Source organism: Mesoplodon densirostris, chromosome 12 (genome assembly GCF_025265405.1).
Source record: "Mesoplodon densirostris isolate mMesDen1 chromosome 12, mMesDen1 primary haplotype, whole genome shotgun sequence".
NCBI classification, from domain to species: domain Eukaryota; kingdom Metazoa; phylum Chordata; class Mammalia; order Artiodactyla; family Ziphiidae; genus Mesoplodon; species Mesoplodon densirostris.
In genome coordinates this window covers 31,881,415-31,903,215 of record NC_082672.1, presented here as the reverse complement: position 1 = coordinate 31,903,215, position 21,801 = coordinate 31,881,415, and the positions used below count along the sequence as shown (strand labels likewise).

The 21,801-nt window shown below is 36.2% G+C and overlaps 1 protein-coding gene across 3 annotated transcripts in view; it reads right to left on the bottom strand.

Moving 5' to 3' along the window:
• Positions 1–21,801, bottom strand: part of MED23 (mediator complex subunit 23) — a 41,674-nt gene that overhangs the window by 7,802 nt on the left and 12,071 nt on the right. For 2 of the 3 annotated variants that reach the window (XM_060114366.1, XM_060114368.1), the window contains exons 11-24: positions 21,491–21,508; positions 16,208–16,408; positions 14,486–14,629; positions 12,769–12,914; positions 11,548–11,793; positions 9,567–9,709; positions 8,240–8,414; positions 7,396–7,559; positions 4,759–4,883; positions 4,002–4,207; positions 3,733–3,913; positions 2,610–2,780; positions 1,954–2,170; positions 57–293 (exon numbers count right to left, since the gene is read on the bottom strand). In XM_060114366.1, the coding sequence (XP_059970349.1) occupies positions 57–293; positions 1,954–2,170; positions 2,610–2,780; positions 3,733–3,913; positions 4,002–4,207; positions 4,759–4,883; positions 7,396–7,559; positions 8,240–8,414; positions 9,567–9,709; positions 11,548–11,793; positions 12,769–12,914; positions 14,486–14,629; positions 16,208–16,408; positions 21,491–21,508 (2,374 nt within the window). The remainder of the gene's footprint in view (positions 1–56; positions 294–1,953; positions 2,171–2,609; positions 2,781–3,732; positions 3,914–4,001; positions 4,208–4,758; positions 4,884–7,395; positions 7,560–8,239; positions 8,415–9,566; positions 9,710–11,547; positions 11,794–12,768; positions 12,915–14,485; positions 14,630–16,207; positions 16,409–21,490; positions 21,509–21,801) is intronic. The other variant, XM_060114367.1, reaches the window with a different exon arrangement.

Genomic DNA, 21,801 nt, shown 5'->3' with positions numbered 1-21,801 from the left:
AAACCAACATATAGTTATTTCTGAAGAGTCTGGAAAAATCACAGTAAAAAGGATATTATCTACTAGTCTGCCAATCAATTTGCAATAGTAGGAGTCATCTGGGACCCAGGGATTGTCTTCTCGTGCATTCATAGCACATTTCAGGTAAGTGTCACTTAGACACCAGCCCTGTGGTCGATTATCCTTGAGCGACCCAATGATTGCATGGACAAGTTTTCGTTTGAGACTTTCGCGATTTCTCAGGTGCATTTCATAATAGTGCAGAGTGTTATACAAATAGGTCACTGGACGATCTGCCAAGAAGAGAACAGATCATTACAGTGTTACCTGGTTACTGACAACTGTGAAAAACGAATCCTCTATTTTCAAGATTACCAAAAAACAGCTCAGAAGGTTATAAAACTATTTCACATGTTGGGTAATTGCACACAATGAATATTTTTACTCTAGGACAACGCAGAAGGCTTCTAACAATATACACAGCTTATACTGAAGGATATTCATCACATTCTGACATAGCAATTCCAGTCCTGGAAATTTATCCTGAAAAAATGACTTATGTGTAAGCAACATTGCTGCAGCCCTGTTTATACTAGCAAAAGATTAGAACAGTGTAAATGGTGAAAAACAGGGGACTGGTTAGGTCAATTATGGTATGTGTGAAGCAGATTTGTATGTACTGATACAAAATAATCAACCCTAATACATTATAAAGGTTAAAAAAAATAAGGTGCAGAACAATGTGTATATTACATAATATTTGTGAAAAAAAATAAACTACCAACTCCAGAGTATTTAAGGTAGGATACACAAGAAACTGGTAATAGCGATTGCCGATAGGGAAAGAAACTGCCTAGCTGGAGGATAGGGATGGGACTAACTACTTTTCACTGCATCATGTGCAGACATTACCTAATACAGAAGAAAAGCATTTTTAAAGGAATGCTCCCTTGAACTTCATACTACTCTGCTGTGCTAAACCGCAATTCAGACTTCTGCTTTGAAAGGAGACATCTCAGATCAAGGACTAAGAAGAACTGCCCCCCAGATAAATATGCCCTGTCCCCACAGTGGCTCCTCCAGGACTTCTGTGCTCTGTCACTGACCTCACCATGCTCCAGTTACCAGGCTCAAAACTTTAGAGTTGTCCTTGATTTCTTTCTTTTGATATTTTCTCCACAACTGGTCAATCAAGCCCAATTCCTACTTCCTTGACTATCTGTCCCTTCTTTCTCATTTTCAATGCCACCATGCTTGTTTAGATGCTAATCATACACCTGAACGTCTTGACCTAAGTCTTTGAAATGGCTTCCTCCTTCCAAGACGTGCTGCGGCTAGAACTGGATTCACTTTTCTAAAAGAATGCTTTCCATACCATGACTTTACTCAATAACTTCTAGTTAACTCTTGATTATCTGCAGGTTATAAAATCATAACTTCTCAGCCTGGCATTTACGGTGATCTACCACCAGGTACAATTTAGCCTGTTGTTTTCAAAATGCCTTGTTTTTAACACCTCCATGATTTTTCCAAAGGATTCTTTCTGCTTATCATGCTCTCTTCTCCTTTCTCTTTATACAAATCACATATATCATTGTTCAAACACTATCCATCCAAGAAGCCTGCCAAGATCTGTTCAGTTCATAGTAACATTAGTCTGTTCTGAACTCATACTTCCCTCCTTCTATACTGATTTGGTAATTAATCACACAATATATAAAATAAGGGATCTCCTATATATTACTTTTTTTTTGGCTATGATTTAACTATTGATATTTTTATGTTTTCTATTTTATACTTCATGGCATCTTCACATAGCACTGCCCCTCAAAAACACTTTTATTAAAAATTATTAAAATAAAACCTTTAGAACTACTATTACCCAAATGGTCATGCCCAGCCTACTTTTGTCTATAGAGCTATTAGATGGAATTAAAATTTGAAAAAGCTCACCATGAAATTTATATAAACCTCCCAGGTGATCTAGTAGAGTCTCCAATGACTTGGATACTGGGAGCAACTCTAAAAATCTGTGGATTACTATATCAAATACTGGAAGGAATCGGAGACACACATTTCCAAAATAGATGGGCAGATATGGAGACTGGATCGGCACAGGAGGATCGACCTGCTCTGCCAGGCCCTCAAAATAGAGCTTCTCCGGATATTTCTGTGGAAGTGAGGAAATGGTAAATGTTTACGTGATCTTTTGTAATTTTCTTAAAAAAGGAGCTAAATAAACCTGTCATTTTTCGAAGAATATGAAACTGTGTTTGTTCCTGCAATGCAACAAAATCTAGAGTCCTTTACTCACCCCAAATCTCTATTATCCCAAAGATATACCAAAAGAGATTTACATACGAAAGGACTGGTAATAACTCTTTTCATTTTGTATTGTAAGTACCCATGTCTACTAAAACTGTAGCTTCAATTTATTCTTAACATTAGAGATACTCTAGAACCTTGAGAAAGTTTAGGGAGCTAATTCACTTCTATACAGACCAGAGAGAAAAGAGCAGAGCTGCAGAGAAAACAGCCAAGTCAGTTAGCCAAATACCTAAAGTTTGGCCTTAAAAAGGATTAATTGAAGCACTAATTTTAATTAGTACCTTGTGATAATTCATGTGCTTGGTGTGCCAGTCATTCTGTAGCCAGTGTTCTGGGGAATTTTCCTTCACAAAGTCACTTACTCGATTTCTAAAATCATTTGGTTTGAGCAACAGCAACTGAATTATGAAATAACAAACCTGGGCTTCATTCCCTTCATGACTACGCATGGCCTTTGGAGAAGAACAGAAAAATTAAATGAAAATGCCTGACCTGTGCAAAAGCATGGCTCTAAAGAGTCTAAATTTGAAAACAGTAAAACTCACGATTATTAAAATTTCATTATATGTCTAGTCTACCCCAAAACAACTGTTCAGCATTCCTCAAACATATCTGACCCTTTCTTGCCTATTTTTGGCTCTCACCTAGAATATCCATCTTTATTTTTTGAAATTTAAACTACCTTTTAAGATCCACCACCTAGGTAGATGTCATCTCTCATTGTTGCCTGGCAATATTTTCCCTACACCTCTAACTTACCCTTTTATTTTACTGATTTATAGACTGACCTTATTTCCCTTACTAGACTATAACCATCTTTATATCTATGCTCTACAGCTAAGAGGTAAATGTTAACCACTTAAGCTCCCTAAATATCACCACTATAGTATTAAAAAAAATGTAGCATTGTCCAGCCTGGTTCAGTGATTTTTCTTAAAATTTGGCCTGAAATAGACATCAAAACCAGGAGAAAAAATGCTTGGGGAATACTGGATGGCTATAAGAAACACTCAGTTATGACTACGGCTACCAAAGTGCACAGAAATGGTTATAAGTACTCAAAAAAGATTCAGTGACTTTTTACTACTTCCTGCCTCTAGTAGGAGCCTTTGAGAATCAACTCAGGCATTTCAAGGCCAGGACCACATCTGTCTTATGTACTTCTATACCTTCTGTGCATACAACACAGTAGATATTCAATACATGCTTATTGAATGAATGAAGACATTGGGGAACCTCTAGTTCCTTAGGGAATTGATAGCAATACTTGATTTATAGTATAAATTTATTAAATCCTTAGAAACAACATAGAACAGATCAGCACAAGATCCATTAGCCATACACATCAATCCAAAAGAGAATGGGACTGCTTAGAAATCTGTTCTTAAGTAAGTGTATTCTTACCAGGCAGAGAATTAATCTGTCCAATGTAACAATGTTGTACTTCCATACCATGTCATTAAGAATTTCAATGCATTTGTTGAGTTGCTGACCCCCAGCTGATGTAGAGAACTCATATACCAGGAAATCTGCAAATGTTCTCACATGGACTACCAAGGCCCTAGCTCCAATTCGCTCTAACACTCTGGAAAGCAGAGAGTAAAAAATAAATTGCATTGCTGTAGGGTATAATGGATTGCCAAATGGAATGCAGATCTAGGTTTCTGGCTTACCTATAGCCTATCTGATTAATATGATCTGTTTCCAGGAGCATTTTCCAGAGAAGACAAAGGAAGAGAGGAGGAGAGCGCTGTGCAGAAAAGTGGGTAATGATGTCATTTTCATTCGTCATTGACTTCCACTTCCTATACTCCTCCTCCACGTTTTTCTTCAGATTAAAACGGCTTTCCTGAGGTACATTATTTTGTTTAAAGAATGCCTACAAGGAAGATCAGAAATTTATTTCAATGGTTGTAGTAAAAAGGGCTATGGCTACAGAGTCAAGAAACCAGCTCCAGGCTTGACTCTAACGCTAATAAATTCCAGGTGACTTCAAGCAGCTCAGTAATCAAGGCCTGAATTTCTATACTGGGAAAATACAAAGGCTTGATTGTGTGATTCTGTGTGATTTTTAAAAATCAGTCAAATGTACATGATGTGTATTCTGTGAAGCTCCATTACATTGTATTTCTCCCCATTCCTGTTCTATGAGAAAGAATTTTTCAGTTAATGTGTTAAATCTCACAAGATTCTAAAACTGTTAACTAGTAAGATGAAGCCATAACAATTAAATTTTTAGAAACATATCCAGTCCTATAATGAGACAAGGAAAAACTCAAGAGATTTTGGAAGTAATAGAAAGGATTTACAAAAAAAGAAATAAAAGCTAATTTTCTCTGGGTATCATCCAAACTCTCTAGAATAACACAGTAAATGGGAAGAATGATTTCATATACTGTATATTCAATATACAATTCAAGAGGAAATTACCTGCAGTGGACCTGGAAAACAACTAAGAGTGTGTGAAGCCCAATTATGAGGAGTAAAACTCATGATGGTCTGAAGGATGTCTTTACACCAAGTTCCCTGAATTGAATCAGAGCCTGTAAAAAAATCTAAACACAAGCAAACAAATGTAACCCAGATATAAAAGATCATGGCCACAATTCATAAATGATTTCACAGAAAAGTCACAAGTATGTACACTCAGAGAATTTCACTGCAGTGCATTCACTACTTAACGAGTAATCACATCGGTAAATATGAACATAACTAGTGAAAAGAAGACAAAAGACATTTGGTATCTTTTTTTTTTTTTTTAATTACAGAGCACCAATGATAAAAGATTGGTACAGGCCCATCATGACTGCTCATTTAGCTCACTCTGACAGTGAGGTATTAGCACTTTACTGAGCCAAGGAAATAGAATTAATAAAGTACCACATATCTTTTCTGGTGGTTGAAACAGCTATAGACTATAACTCTCTAAACCAAAGAAGTTTATTTATGTAAAATAAGACAGTGTACACAAAGGTTGCAAAATTCAATAGCTATTTCTTTAAAATAGCCATTCTCAAAGTGTGGTCTGTAGACTCTGTGGGTCCCCACTATCCTTTCAAGGATTCGATGAGGTCAATGCTATGGAAATAATACTACTACTAAGATATCACTGGCCTTTTTACTGTGTTGAAATGTGCACTGATGTCACAAAAGCAATGGTGGGTAACACTGCTGGCCCTCAGAATAAATCAAACAGTGGCACCAAACAATACTAATAGCCACTGTAATCTTCACCACAAAACACTCTTAGCAGGAAAAAAAAAAAAGTGCCCGTTTCACTTAAGAATATCCTTGATAAAGTAGTAAAAAAAGATTGTATCTCAGCCCTTAAGTACATCTATTTGTAATATTCTGTGTGATAAAATGGAAGTACGCATAAGGTGTTCCACCTACACACCAAAGTATGATGGGTATCTTGAGGAAAAATACTTGTGCGATTGAGTACTGGGTCAAATTAGTTCTTTTTTTTCAATGGAATTCCAATTTTACTTGAAAGAACATATAGTTTTCTGGATTTGGGCATTAGGCAGACATTTTCTTGAAAATTAACAAAGGGAGTCTGTCACTTCAAGAAGAACAAATGACTGCATCTTTTGCCAATGATAAAATTTGACCCTTCAAGTGAAAATTAGAATTTTGGAAAACTTATATACACTACCACAAACCTAATAGTTTTCCAAAACTTAAAGAATTTTTCTAATGAAATCTGTAGTGAGATTAAAAAATGTAATTTTCTTATACTACATAATGAAATGTGTCAACATTTACAAGCTCTATCTACAGAACTCAGTAAACCAATGTTTTCTAAAAAAACAATTCATGAATTTACAAAATATGCATGAACACAAAATCCATTAAATGTACAAAGTAGACTAGTGGGTTATAAGGTAACAGAGTACGAAGAGTTCACTGATAGGACTTTATATGCCATTTAAGAAACTATCAATTTTTCAATTTTGTGCGACATCAAACAATATTCATAATTAGCTGAAAAAGCCATTAAAATACTCTTCCCCTTTCCATCTCCTACCTGTGTGAGGCCATTTCTTTTTTACTTACTTCTACTAAAATAACATTTGCAATAGATGAGATGTAGAAGCAAATATGAGAATCCAGCAATGTTCCTTTACATCAGACATTAAATAAAGATGCAAAGGGCTTCCCTGGTGGCACAATGTTTAAGCATCTGCCTGCCCATGCAGGGGACACGGGTTTGAGCCCTGGTCTGGAAGGATCCCACATGCCACAGAGCAACTAAGCCCGTGTGCCACAACTACTGAGCCTGCACTCTAGGACCCACGAGCCACAACTACTGAGCCCACATGCCACAACTACTAAAGCCCGGCACGCCTGGAGTCTGTGCTCCGTAACAAGAGAAGCCACCGCAATGAGGGCCGCGCACTGCAACAAAGAGTAGCCCCTGCTCACCGCAACTAGAGAAAGCCCGCGCACAGCAACAAAGACCCGATGCAGCCAAAAATAAATAAATAAATAAATAAATAAATGAATGAAAGCAGCTCTATTAAAAAAAGAAAGATGCAAAAAAAATGTAAAACAATGGTACTTCTCACTAAAGTTTTGTTTTGGAGACAATAGGGTTTATTTTATTTTTCATAAAAATTACATCATGTATGTTAACATGCAATAGGTTTATTACTGTTATTTTAAATTAAATCAAATATTTAAAAAACTCCTACTTTAATATCTAACAAAGTAAATATCATATATGTAATCCATATAACAGAAAATCTTTGGGAATTTCAATTATTATTATTATTTTTTAAGAGTATAAAGTGGTCCTGAGACCAAAAAGCTCAGGAACCATGACTTTAAAATGATGTTAGATGACCAAAAACTGATGTGCAACCTAGTTAAAATGGTAGTACACACAGAAGAATTTATGTTAATTACTGAAATGGTGAAGATATCAAAACAACTGGTTTTTTGGAAACAAGTGAGAAGAATCTTTTCAGTGGGTTACCCTCCCCCCTGCCTCTTAGTAGTCAGGAGGGACACAGCACACTCTGACTCATCTGTTTGTTGGTGGTGGCTGTATATTCACTGTACCTGTTACGTGAGTTGCTCTAGCTAAGGTCAATATCAAGGCGCGGTTCAGTTCTTCAGATTCCGCTGAAAGCACCGTTTTGGGATCGCTAAGGAAACGCGTAAACTGTGGCTGTACCTCCGAGCTACCTAAGGCTGTTATAAGCCTGAGTGCAGTGCTCTCAACACTGAAAAGTGGGAAAACAAAAACAATCATTAAAAGATTAAGCTGCAGATAAAATCTCAGAACTATAGAATTAAATCTAATTCTAGGTTAATCACAACGGGAAAACATGCAAACTATAAATTTCCCTTCTTTGGTTAAAAACAAACAGACAGATGAACTCATCTGTTGTGTGAGAATGAGCTTTGCTTAATTTGTTTTAAAAGCCCAAGGTGCCAAATTTTACAGCAAAAACCAACTGACATTTTTACACATTTGAAAAAGACAGCTTGTAGCCTGCAGGACTAAAAAATTTCACCTGGATGCACAGCATTTCAAAAAGTACATCTTTTAAAATTTGAAATGTATTTTCACTTAGAGAAAATCAAAATGACATGATACTTTAACCATAATCTGAACTATATTTGAATCCAGTATTCTAAAGGGCTAAGTTAGAATACAATGTCAAAGGTCTTGGAAGTACTTGTTCTCAGTCCAAAGATCCCTAGGCAATAATTCAACTCTCTTACTAGGTTTCTATTTAAGAAGCTGGACTCTACTTCTTCTATACTGGAAATAAAACACTCCAGAAGCCCTGGAGTTTTATGACAGTGAATAAAAATACTGTAAGGTAATGGATTAAGTTCCCCATCTCCAACAAAGTTTCTAATAAATCCAAGGAAAGACAGTCTCCAATGAGCTCACCAGAGATGGAGCTGGTTCTGGTTTGTTTGTGCAACTGCAGCCAAAGTGTGAAGATGACTCAGGAGCTGAACTCTGTAATGAGGCTGAATGTGGTGCATCCGGTAGCTGAACATCTCAAGAAGCGTGTGCAAGATTCCCCAGGCATGAGACTTGAAAACAGTTGGCAAAAGCTGACCTTGAGGAACAAGACAATTTAAGGTACCAATCAGTAAAAGCTATGTATTAAAAGATACCTGAAGAGAAGTCACACTGAATAAAATCCATGCAAAGATTCTGATCATGAACACACATGCATACAAACATACAGATACACATGCACACATATATACTCATATATTTTCCAAACTTTCTCCATAATTTGTATTTTAATTTTAAGGAAGAAAATCCAGATCCTTATTTTTGGGTTGGCCAAAAAGTTCGTTCAAGTTTTTCTGTTACAAAACGAACTTTTTGGCCAACCCAACAATACCAACTTTGCTTTTTTTTTTCTTCCTGGAATTTGACAAATGATACTCAAGTCCATCTGGAAAGGTAAAATAAGAGCCAGGATATGGAAAAAAATTACTCTAACCTTCCTCACTTCTTTATTTATTTTTATTTAGTTATCTTTTAAATTACTTTTATAACGTTACTGTTCCCAGCCTTTTGAAGCATGAGGATCACTTTCTAATACACAAATTGTATCACACCCCTTCCTCCCTGCTAATAAAGTTTAATTTGACTTTCAATTATCTGGAAAAGAAGGGTAACCATGGTTAAAATGATACTGTATCAATAAAAAGTTAAAATTACCTCAAATCAGAAAAACACTTCCATATTAGAAAATATCTATTATTTAGAACTGCATAACAACCAACAGACATCGTACAATGTCTTCTGCAATGCAGGAACACCCCCTGCCTATTGCCAGTAAGACTTGGTACTCATTGCTGTCCCGGGCAAACCAGAAAGAGAGGCAAATGGGACCGTTGGTTTTTATATGAGTACAGGCATCACGTCTGTCCAGCTCACTGCATCCCAAGCATCTAGCACAATTACATGCCCCCCTTTTTTAACCATAACTTTACTTTAAAACATGCATCCCACTCCCTTGACCCTTTGTGAGGGTCTATCCCTCTCTTTTGTTTTATTTTTCTCTGTAAGGTTTATCACCTGACATATTCCATATTTCGATTATTTACAATTTTTGTCTGTCTTCCTCATTTAGCAGGTAATCTCTATGATGGCAGTGACTTCTGTACACTGCTATATCCCTAGCAAATAGAAAAGTATACGTTGAATGAATGGAAGCGTTAATAGTTAAAAACACCAGAAAGTCCTGTCTTACTGATAAATCCTTTGATGCCCAAAGACTCTATTTCCATATAGACCAATAAACGGCTGTACGTTTCCACTAGGGCTGGAGCCAAGGCCACACTGGACTTTGCATGAGCAAGTTTTATCACTCTGGTAGCAATGCTGTGGATAAGGCTGAGGAGAAACAACAAAATAAAAGAAAATTAAAATTCATTATTATTATTATTTTTTTTGTGGTATGCGGGCCTCTCACTGCTGTGGCCTCTCCCGCTGCGGAGCACAGGCTCCGGACGCGCAGGCTCAGCAGCCATGGCTCACGGGCCCAGCCGCTCCGCAGCACATGGGATCCTCCCGGACTGGGGCACGAACCCTTGTCCCCTGCATCGGCAGGCAGACCCCCAACCACTGCGCCACCAGGGAAGCCCTAAAATTCATTACTTTTGACACATAAACACAGGAATTATTCTACTTATAGAGAACTTGGTATAAATCTGAACTTAAATATATGAAATGAATCAGCTGTTTTAATCATTTAGGTTGTACAGGACACATGGTAGTGATGCACTGTACAACCTGAGACTAATTCTGGTTTCCACGCTGCTTTCAATGTGCCTCAGGATCTCTCTGCTCACGGAAAAGCAAAATTTGGGTACAACTCATGTACCGAACTCAAAATTTGGGTACATGCTTGAATGGTTTCAGGCTGTTTTTGTTTTTCAAATATGTAACTAAAACCATTTAAGAAATTAACTTTTGTTATAGAATTACTTAACAAATCACTGGTAAGACCCAAATGTTAGGTACTAAAGGGACTTTCCTCAATTTCGTCACATATGCCAGTAAAGTGCTTGTACAATTCTAGCACAATGTTAACCATTTGAAAAAGAGCATGGTTTTTCTAGAACCAATGACCCCCCACCTGGAGGCCCACACATGCATTCTCTTTGACCTAGGCAGTGTTTGAAGTTTGAGCCAACACTTAATGGTTGAGAGTCTAGAAATAAAAGCCCTTTCCAAAAAAAAACAAGAACTAGCTACACTAATGTTCATTCTTACATTGCAGAAATTAGCACAAGTGGCAGTACCGTAAGTTGAGCCCCTCCCGTTCCAGTCAGCCTCAACCCCTCTATACACACAGGCTTCTGTGCACACTATTACCTGACTCGCCTTCACGCAGCCCCAGGCAGGCATCACTCACTTACATTATCAGCTTGGCTCCTATGGGCACCTGAGGTTCTAGAATCACACCCAACAGAGCCCTTTCTGTCTTTTAGAAACCATAAATGTCAATTCTAAAAGCACTCTTATGTATAGTCAACATAGGAAAGATATTACAGTTTTTGCATCCCTGGACTCAGCAATTCTACTTCCAGCAAATTATTTAATAAAAATGGAATTATGGATAGGTGCAAAGACAGCCAGAAAGGTGCAAAGACAGCCAGAAAGGTGCAAAGACAGCCAGAAAGATAATCTTCATAGCCATCTTTATAACACTGAGACACTGCAATCTCAGTATCCTACTACGTGGACCTGACTAAAGAATCATAGACACACAAAAGACCTCTTTGTAGCAATTAAAACAGATGTTCCTGAAGAGCACTAGATCTAAAAACGTGTTTAATTAAAAAACAAACAAACAGGTGTTTAATAGATTATATGAGAAAAAGGTGGTTATAAAATAGTACTGTAGTTAAGAACACATTTTGAAAAAACAAAAATACCCCCTATAAATTCATATATTTATACATAGAAAAAAGACTCAACACATATATATAATTTTACAATGCTTATTTCTTATGGAGGGATTATAGCAATTATTTTCATTTTCTTTGGGTTTATTTGTATATTCTAGAATTCCTATAATACACAATACCATTTTTGTAATAAAATAAACCTAAAGGATTTTTAAAATATACCTGGCCATAAAATATACACACATAATCATGAAATCAAGTCTTTGCTGAACTGATATCTTCCCTGGCATAGGACCAAATAAATAAAAAAGAACATACCTCATTTTGGCATGAACTGTCAGTGAATCCAGGAGGTTCATTGGTAAGGGAGTAATGGATCCTGAAGCCAAACAGCTCGTTCCAGGAAGAGGTATCCTCATAATTCCATTTCCATAAATAGTTTCTACCAGAGCTCCCATGGGTAATGTAAAACATTCTGAATTTGTAGAGTATGCATTACACAGCAGGGCGATCTTATAGTCATTCATCTGTAAACTTTTATTTCTAAGACTCTGCTGTAGGAACCTAAAATTTCGAGTTCCATTCAACAGAAAAAAATGCAAATAATTTCTAGAAAGGTAACTTGCATTTCTAAAAAAAGTTTAATTTCATGCAACTATATATTTATTCCTATAGGTATTATAGTTTCTGCCCAAAACATAGTGTTAACACATATAAAAGACTGAGAAGCATTTCAGAAAGAATGTAAGTAATCATAAGTGAACACTGAATGGTTGTTAAGTATGTACTAGATATACTGCACTAAGATTCAGATAATGAAGAAATAACTCACAGATTCATGAACTAGCCTTCTACTTATCTGTCTGCTTAAGTACAATAATATACCTTCATTACAGATGTCACTAAGAAAAAATTGTTAAGGGTTACCTCATAAAATGAAAGCCAAATGAAATGTGAAGTCTGACTACCCTACAGTCTCCTATGAAGAGATCTGACAGTCAGTCCTTTTCAGAAGTTCAGCTATTCCTAACACCCTTGATGGAAGCCCAGTCCTATCTAAAAGAGGGCATCTTCTTTGAATAATTGCAGCTTTGGAAATGATGCAAGGGAGCATGCCAGCCAGATCAGCTCAATCAATCCTGGCAGCCCAGGGAGTGAAAGATATCTCAGTCAGATCATGCTCAAATTCCAAGTACTTAAGCAATTTTGAAACATTTTCACATAGTTTTGGAAATTAAGTATTTTAACTAAGGTAAAACGTGTAAAAGCAAAGATTAGACCTGAAAGTTAAAAGAATATATATATATAAAAATATATATCTCCACATACATATAAACAGGCTTGGTTAATCTTCTAGTTGCTTTCTGCTGCAATTGATCAGGTTCCCTTAGCTATAACGTACACATTAAATATTTACCCTTACCTCCAGTGGATGTGGGAAGATTTCCATACTTCACATAAATACTGAGACCAATATTAGTCTACAACCCACTATTTATTAAATTAAAAAAATGAACTGTCAAGCTACAAACAACTTACTCATGGTGAAGCTTTAGGGAATGAGGTATTGGAATCTGTAGCTTGGAGTTGTCATTTTGGGCTTTTCTATTGAGGTGAATCCAAATGCAGGTCATTGCAAAGGCATGAGTTGACTGGGGTTTGTTAATGTCAGGAACTGGGATAAACTAAAAAAGAACAATTTAAATATAAGAAAGAGTAGAATTAACTAATTATATATATTTTAGTAATCCATTTCTGCTATATCTCATAATTTAGCCCAACTGTCCTTTGACTGTTCAATAACACAAATCAGAAGATCTAACAGCTATCAAATATTGAAACTATTATAAGATTGTTTTTACTTGCCAAGAAAATAACAGAAATCCACAGGTGCTTAGTCAAGCTTTTCCTACTGCCACAAAGCATTCATAATCACTAAATTTTTATTCTTGGACTCCCCTGGTGGCGCAGTGGTTAAGAATCCGCCCGCCAATGCAGGGGACCCGGGTTCGAGCCCTGGTCCAGGAAGATCCCACATGCCACGGAGCAACTAAGCCCGTGTGCCACAACTACTGAGCCTGCGCTCTAGAGACTGCGAGCCACAACTACTGAAGCCTGCACGCCTAGAGCCCATGCTCCACAGCAAGAGAAGCCACCGCAACAAGAAGCCTGTGCACTGCAACAAAGAGTAGCCCCGCTCGCCGCAACTAGAGAAAGCCCGTGTGCAGCAATGAAGATCCAATGAAGCCAAAAATAAATAATAAAATAAATTTATTTAAAAAATAATTTTATTCTTTAAAAATTAAACACATCATTATGAAAAAAATCACACCATTATCTTACTGAGTGTGATAAATATGAATACAGTTTCTAAAAGTCACATATATGCTTTCCAAGAACATATAAGAGACATGCAATCTAAATGAGTAGCATCAAACATATTGTTTATTGATGGGTGAAATGACATGGATGTCTGGAATTTGCTTTAAAATCATCCGGCATTAATAAAAAAGCTGAGGAAAGGAGATGAAATAAGAATATTTCACGGGCAAATAAGCCCGTGTGCCACAACTACTGAAGCCTGTGTGCTGCAACTACTGAAGCCCGTGCACCTAGAGCCTGTGCTCTGCAGCAAAGAGAAGCCACTGCAATGAGAAGCCCATGCACAGCAATGAAGACCCAATGCAGCCAAAAAAAAAAAAGAATATTTCTTGGTGATGGGACAGGAGTTTCTTTTTCTATTTACTCTACATTTTTTGTGCATTTTAAAATTTCCATAATAAAATGTTTCTAGAAAATGACAATCATCAATATATACCATATTTTATTCAAATACCTTATATAATAAAACACTAGTGTGACACACTCAATTGGCAAACAACCAAAAAAACCATATTAACAGATACTGATATTATGTGGTCATTCAATGTGTATAGATTAAAACAGTTTCATGCTTTTAAAAACTGTAACCCTGTTTAGAATGTAGAGGAAGGCCTTGTCATACTAGATGTTCAACTGTGATTTAAGATAAACTTCAAAAATAATCTAGTTCAATTTCATCACTTTATACAGGAGTAAACTAATGTCAAGAAAAACTGAATGTCTATCCCATGATCACAGCAATCACAAAAACTGGGAAAAGAACCATGTTTCCAGCTTTCAAGTCCAGTGCTCTTTTCACAAAATCACACTAAAATCCTTAAACATAAATTAGACATAATTCTAATCACATTGTTAACTATTTAGTAAAACTTACTTCTTTTTCTGGGTACAGAAGGTCAAAGAGCTTCATGACAGGGAGAAAATCAGCTAGTGCATTTTTCTGAATACTTCCAGAAATGAATTGCAAGAGAACCCACATCAGATGATCTCTGCCTTTAATCAGTCCTCGCCCTGCTAACTGTAAAAAATGTTTAAATACAAATCTACACAGCCAGTTAAAGAAACAGATACAGTAAAGTTTAAAGAAAAAAAAAAAAGAGAGAGAGAGAGAGAAACCTTGTTCTCAGAAAGTTAGCATCTAACATTTGCATTTACTAATTACTTTTTCTCCACTCAAGGCACACCAGCAAAGCCTTTTAAATTATTTTAATATTATATGTTTTCTCCCTGACCTCCAAAACAACTATGCGTATCAAAAATTAAATGTTTTAAAACATGATTAAGTCGATAATGTATGCATGAGAATCAAGTTTAATTTGGCAATATTACTAAAAATATTTCATCAAAACACAAGGAGTACTTTATTATACCAAAAGGATTAAATTTATTTTTTTTACTCCTCAAGGACTGGTTATCAAAAACACTTTTCCTGGTTTCCTGTAGATTATAACAGAAACCAGTGGTGGTGATAGGGGTGGTGGGTAAGAGGTGGTTGAAAGGATTTTAACAACTCTTTTGAAAAAATTTCCCCCAAATAATCTAGACTATCAAGATGTTACAGATACAACAACACTATTTTATTCCCATTCAATGTGTCCAAAGCCTTATGCCTAAAACCAACCCTTTCCACAACTTACTCTTCCACTCGTGTTCCCTGTTTTGGATTCATTGATCTACTCTTTCATTCACTGCCTAAGCAGAAACCAGTGAGTGATCCTAGATTCCTGTTACTCCCTGTCACCTACTGTCACCAAGTCGTATTCACCTCCCAGCATACCAGGTTTCTGGCTCCTCCTCTCTGTCCTGGTTTAGGTCTTCAGCGTCTCTCACCCAGACCACTGCAACAGCTCCCTTACTAATTTCTTTGCTTCTGATTTTGGCTCTATCCATCTCTACATCACTGTCTTCCTACATGTGGTCATTAGCAGTAATTTTTCCAACTTGTATATGATGATGTCATTCCCTTCCTCATTTGCTTCCCAAAGTAAATTTAACTCAGAACAAACACAGGGTCATATAAAGTTCTCCATGTCTGGTCTTACCTTCCTGCTTTCTTCATCTCACCAACACTTTCCCTTTTATATTTTTCTTTCCAGTTATGACACACTTCTGTCCCTTTCCAAATGACTATCTTATTGTTATGGAAGCGCTTTCTTATCTTTTCCTCTTGGCAAATTTCTACTTGTCTTTCAAGTAGTAGCTTCAAGATCCCTTTGATAAAGCCACTCCTGATGTCTTTAATAGGGACTCTTCTCTCATTCCTATCACAAGGAAACATGTTTCCATTATGTGAACTATAATATTATAATCAAATTGTTTATACGCATATCTTCCCACCGGTAAAGAGATCTTTGAGGGTACTATACTAGTGCCTTTTCATTTTGTATCTCCTGGTCCTTGCACTGTGAATATGTGGAATGAATAAGTGAATGCAGTTTTTACGGTGACAAGAAAATGAGAAGTTAAGAAATCATAAAGGCACCGAACAAAACAGAAATCTGAGCTCGGAACTTCTGTTCACTAGGTAACATCCACACCAGTCTAAAACATACTAATCAACAGGGAAAGTGGCTCTGACAAAGGGTGTGGTACTTACCTTCTGATGAAGAGAAAGGACCATATGTGGAAAACTTGCAAACTGGAAAAGCACAAAGAAAATGAGCTGACTCGAGAGATGCTGCCAGAGGAGTTGGCTTGTTCCCCCATCATCAAACTTCTCCTCGGTCTCCGATCGCTCCATGGCATAAACCACCAGATCCACCAACTGGTCCTCCAGCACAGGGCAGCGCTGCTTGTGCTGTAGGGCAGAGATTAAATACAGTATTCCAAAAGCCTCCCGGTTAGTTTCAGAAGTTACCAGTTAATGGGCATTAATCGTAACAAGAGGCTGAGAAGCATGGAATGAAGTTGAACTTAGAAAGTTAAGGTTAGATTTAGTCTGTTAAAGCTGCATCATGTTACATTATCATAGAGGATGAGTATCATAAAAAATTATTTTTCAGGTCTCACACAAAACAACCTTCCCATTAACCTTTGACTTTCACTATAGACATCACTGTTCCAATATGACAAAGGGCACTGCACAGTAGAAAATTTTGTTATTTATTTTTTGAACAAAGATCATTTAAAAGACAAACGAAATGGGGATAACAGTACTAATTTTGCAATCTAGCTCAAAATATGAAAACCCTGGATTTCCAGGAATTAAATACTATGACAGGAGAGCAAACAAAGCAGTGTGTGATCTATTTATTTAAAAGCAATCACCACATGTTTATACTAACTTTATATACAGAGGTATATCTAAATAGCTTCCAGATTACTCAATGTCTATTTTTCAACGTGTGGTATTGATCTGATACTGAAAGGAAAACTTCCTCTACAAAAAAAAAACAACAACAACTTGATCTCAAAGCTAAATCTCTGCTCTTCCCTCTTAGAAGCCAAACATAATGCAGCTTTAATTTTAAATTAGACTATTTTAAAAATCTAAAACAAGAAAAAGAATTGAGTTTAAACACTAAAAATGAAAATGCAACTTCCCTTTCTAGAGGCAAAAAGATTTTTGCTTTTTTAAAGTGATTTTTAAAAATGTACTTTTACCAAAGGAAATATGTTAAGCCACATTTTAAGCCATTTTTATACTTTTAATAAAATGTTATATGACTTAATAGCCAGGCAGTTGGAAGCCTTTCTAATGAATACAATACTAACATAGATGCTTTCCCTATAAACTTTAGATGTGATTATTAGTCTTTTGCCATGAAAAAGGGATATGATTTCTTTAAATTTAGGGGGAAAATGCAAAATGGGGACGAATTTGGAAAAAAAACAAAACATAATGAATAGCATCCCCTCTTTTGCATGCTTTCTGCCAGCTCCAAACTTGTAAAGCTCCAATATAGCTGCACTTTCTTAAAGCATGCAAATAAAACAAACATCTATCCAAAACAGTAAGCATCAATGGTTGTTTCATATTTTTTCCAAAAACACAATGCCATGATCACAGTTCAATCACATTACAGGTTTACGAAGAGCAATATTAACACCACCAGTTGGGACTACAGTACTTTTCCTCCAAATGTAATTATCATTATGAAGCAGAGCAAAGTGCAACAGACAACACTACAAACTAGTTCTTAAATCGGCATGCACAACTACTGTGTACAGGGCTTGAAATTCACTAGTTCTGCCAACCACCAACAACCTAAGGAATGTGTCAGACAACACGAATTTAGAGCGAGATCATTCAAAGTATACAAGAGTCAGAAAAATTTGTGAAAAGAAGTAAAGCCAGAATTTCCAGTAGGAATTTTTCTTCAGTGATGGGAATTTGCTGCTTGTTGGAAACTGACCAATTTGGCATCTATTCCTCCGTCCATGATGGTCTTCCATCAGTCTGCTTCAGGAAAAAAGAATAAACTAAACAAAATTGGTTTTTAGCACCTGGGTCATTTTTGAGTTTCCCTTATTAGTATTAGCTATTTGTTTCAGAGAACTGGATTTTTACCTACATATTTTTAGGACTGCAGTGATTGGTGGTCATATAGTTAATGATTTACAGGAAAACCAAAAATATTAAGATTTTGGCAAAGTAAGAACAGCTAGGAAATTTACAGCCAAAGCAGATGAGCTTTCAGTTTATACCATGACTCAAGACTACCCCCAGATTTTCTGTTAACAATTAAATCAGTCAGGAATCTCTATGGCACCAAATGCACTGGTTAGTCTGAGGGTAGCAGAACATCTGTCAGAATGAACTCTATATCTCCCAGGTGTTTTTGGTTAAATCCAAGGATAGTTCTCAAATCAAGTTTAGGGATAGCTTACACATGTTCCTTTTTTTTACTTGCCAATTTTAATAATACCAAAAAAAAAAAAAAGAGGGAAAAGTCTGGAATATAAAATGATCTGTGCTACTAACTACTTTAGAATAAGTTTTGCTTTAGTTTTCAACTGCTAAAAGATAACGACATTAAAATTAAGATTCTCCACCACATAAATTATTTTATAAAGTGGAAGAAATGAAAAATTGTAAATCAGTTTAATGATCTGTGAATAAAGGCTAATTATCAATCATAGGGTGTGATAATTCTGGTAGCCAATGGATGCTATGTCTATGGCTATTCACAACTTGCGGAAAGCTTTCATAAATTTAAGTCTTCAAGATACAGGCATACAAATTGAATTAGTTTACATCATATGTATATGTATGTTTAGTTAAATCCTGTTTTAACAATAAGAATCTAAATTCAGTATTTTAACAATGCAATTTCTGCATAACAGCTCAAACTGTATTGGAAACTTGTATTAAATTTTCAGTTTTGGTAAACGCTGAAAATCAGGCACAAGGAATTAATAGAAACATTAACATTAAGCCCCACCCATGCCCCTGATTTTTTCCCACCACTGTTTAAAATGGCAAATGATAATGCTTTCCGTCTTAGTAAGCATATCCTATATTAAGTGGCCCCTGACATTTTCATATAACAGTTTTGGTACTGCTTATGTGGCGCAATTTTAACATATTGTACTTAGGTGGGCGTAAGTTAACTTAAAATCATTATTTCAGTGCTAGAAATCAATTTTAAAGCAGTATCTATTTAGGACAGGTTGGGAAGCAAAATCCCATTGTATGTCATTTATCATATTCTCTACCAATCAGAACTGGAGTCCCATGCCAGTTAATACCACTTTCAATGGTGCCTTTTAAGGATAAACTGAGTGATCAGTCTAGTACTTCACTGTCTCAGGGTAGCCAGAGTTCATATACCACCACATAAGAGCTTGAGGAGTGAATCTGTTCTGTAATGCTCTTATTCAGTAGAAAGAATACAAACTCTTGTGCAAATACACAAAACAGGATTCTTACACTATGAACACTACCTTGCTGGTCACAGAACTGGGCTATTTATGACCTTCTGAATGCAACCAATTATCGGATAAAATACCATAGCCCAATTCCTACTGGAAAATGCAATATGGACAGCTCTTAAAAGGTTTCAAAGCTTTAAGTAAATTATTGCATTGCTAGAGAGAGGACAAGAAAGTATAGTGCAGGATATAGTTCTGTAATGATAAAAAGATGTGATGAGATAACTTGTTTATTTTTAATCATATGCTTCTTATACAGTGTGCTCTCATTGTCTACCCTACTGTCCAGGTGGTAAAAATAATATATCAAGTCAATGCAGCATATATCTTACAAGTGCGCTCACTACAGTTTTCTCCCAAAACAATTAATGATGAATTGTGAACTTTTGACAATGTTTACACTACAGTGAGATCAATATTAATAATGTTCTGTCAGCATTTCCATTATAAACTTTATTTTTTACGGATTTATGTCTTAGTCATAAACTTTTTTTAGGTTGAAACTTGTTACTGAAAGGATCAGATCAGAAACACCCTTCTCTAAATTTTGTCAATTTCTAGTTTGAGAAGAGCTGCCCCCCAAAAGCAAAAAGCTAAGGATGGTTAAGGATATCTGGGGGAAGGTACTTGCAGCTCAAATGACCATGGGTACGTTTATTCATCAAACTGCAAAAAGAAACGGAGTCAAGTATGCCTTAAAGTTCACGGCAAAAATTAGTTTTAAGACATAGCATGAAGCATTCTTTCAAGGTTCACTGAATACTTACCTCTAACTCAAGTGAAAGCTGATCAGAGTTAAAGACTTGGTGTTTAAGATGTTACATTGACAGGTTATGTGAGGTTAACTGTCAGATACTGTGGTGTGAAGCAGTTTCAGTTTCACATGAACAAAGGCTTGTCCAAACAAGGAGACTTGGTAAATTTTTCAGAAGAAAAAACTTAAAATAATAAAAGAGATACTGCTACTAGGGTGAGGTTTGGCATGCAAAGTTTCAACACTGAGCAAGTTTTATGGCCAAGCTATATGTCCTTAAAAATAGGGCTTTATAAATGGAAGCACTGGCACAACCTTCACTATAGTATTGCAAACAGCAACGCTATGTTATATAACCTAGACAAGAATGTCTTTTTAAAATCAAAAAGCTGGTCTATTTTAATATGTTGGGCTCAAAAATTTTTAACAAAAATAAAGAGAACCACTATTTTGCTTAAAATCTCAAAGGTGAAAAGTCCTGGAACAGACTTGGGACTGTATAAGAGTTTGGTTTATAAAGTTTGGCCATTTCGTGTTCCTCCTGCCACAGGTGGACTTCAGCTGTGAGGCGCTCACTGCAGGAGGAGGACACTCCTGGCAAAGACTGACAAAGAAGGGTGTTTGTCAAGCAGGTGTGGGGTCACCTAAGAGTGTGACATTTCTTAGTCAATCTCCATGTTTCCAAAAAAACTTCCCCATGTAAAGCGTACCACTCCAACTTTTAAAAGTAACATATCTCTGTTAAAGTGCTTTTGTTCTCTTTTTTGTTTTGTTTTTAATTTGTTTTTGTTTTTAGGCAAAGCAACATAAGTATTTTTATTGATGTTGTTGTTTGTTTATGTTTTAATAGTCTGGAAAGATAAAGGCCACCACAAATCTTTCCATCTCTGAAAATTCCACCAGGCTAGCTTTAGCCCTAAGGTATGAAAAACAGTAAACTGGAGTGGGAAGGAAAAACAACCCATCAAAAAAGTGACAGGCTTTATCATGTGCCAGGTGTTGTCTCTTGATTTGATTAAAAAAAAAAAAAAGAATATTAAAAAAAACAAACACCAAAAACCAAAAACAAAAACAATCCACCAAAAACAACTCTCATATCCCAAGAAGAAATTCATTTTAGTGGCCTTGGTCTCAGCATGGTCCTGCCAATTTCAAGCCCCGACCATACATGTATTTTCTAAATGGAATCAGTGGCTACAAAGCGGCCAGCGTATCGTTAGTCACAATACAACAGTAAGGTTGTGAACATACCTGAGCAATGTTCAAGGTCTAGAGCATTGGAGGATGGGCAGGACAAGACAGGACAGAACAAAAATAAAGGAAGAAAAAAAGAAAAGACAAAACAGTGACTATGAGGCCAGCCTCAAGGAACCCAGAGTCAGCACAAACCCTCCCACATGTTAAACCACCAAAAACAAACACACACCAAAAAGAAAAAAAATAAATCAGCAATTGAGGCCATGCTGAAAATACCAAGGGTTATAAAAATAGACACCCAAACAACAAAAAAAGTCAAAAATTCTGGTTAAGTCATGTGTAGGTTTCTCTGGCAAAAGGTATAC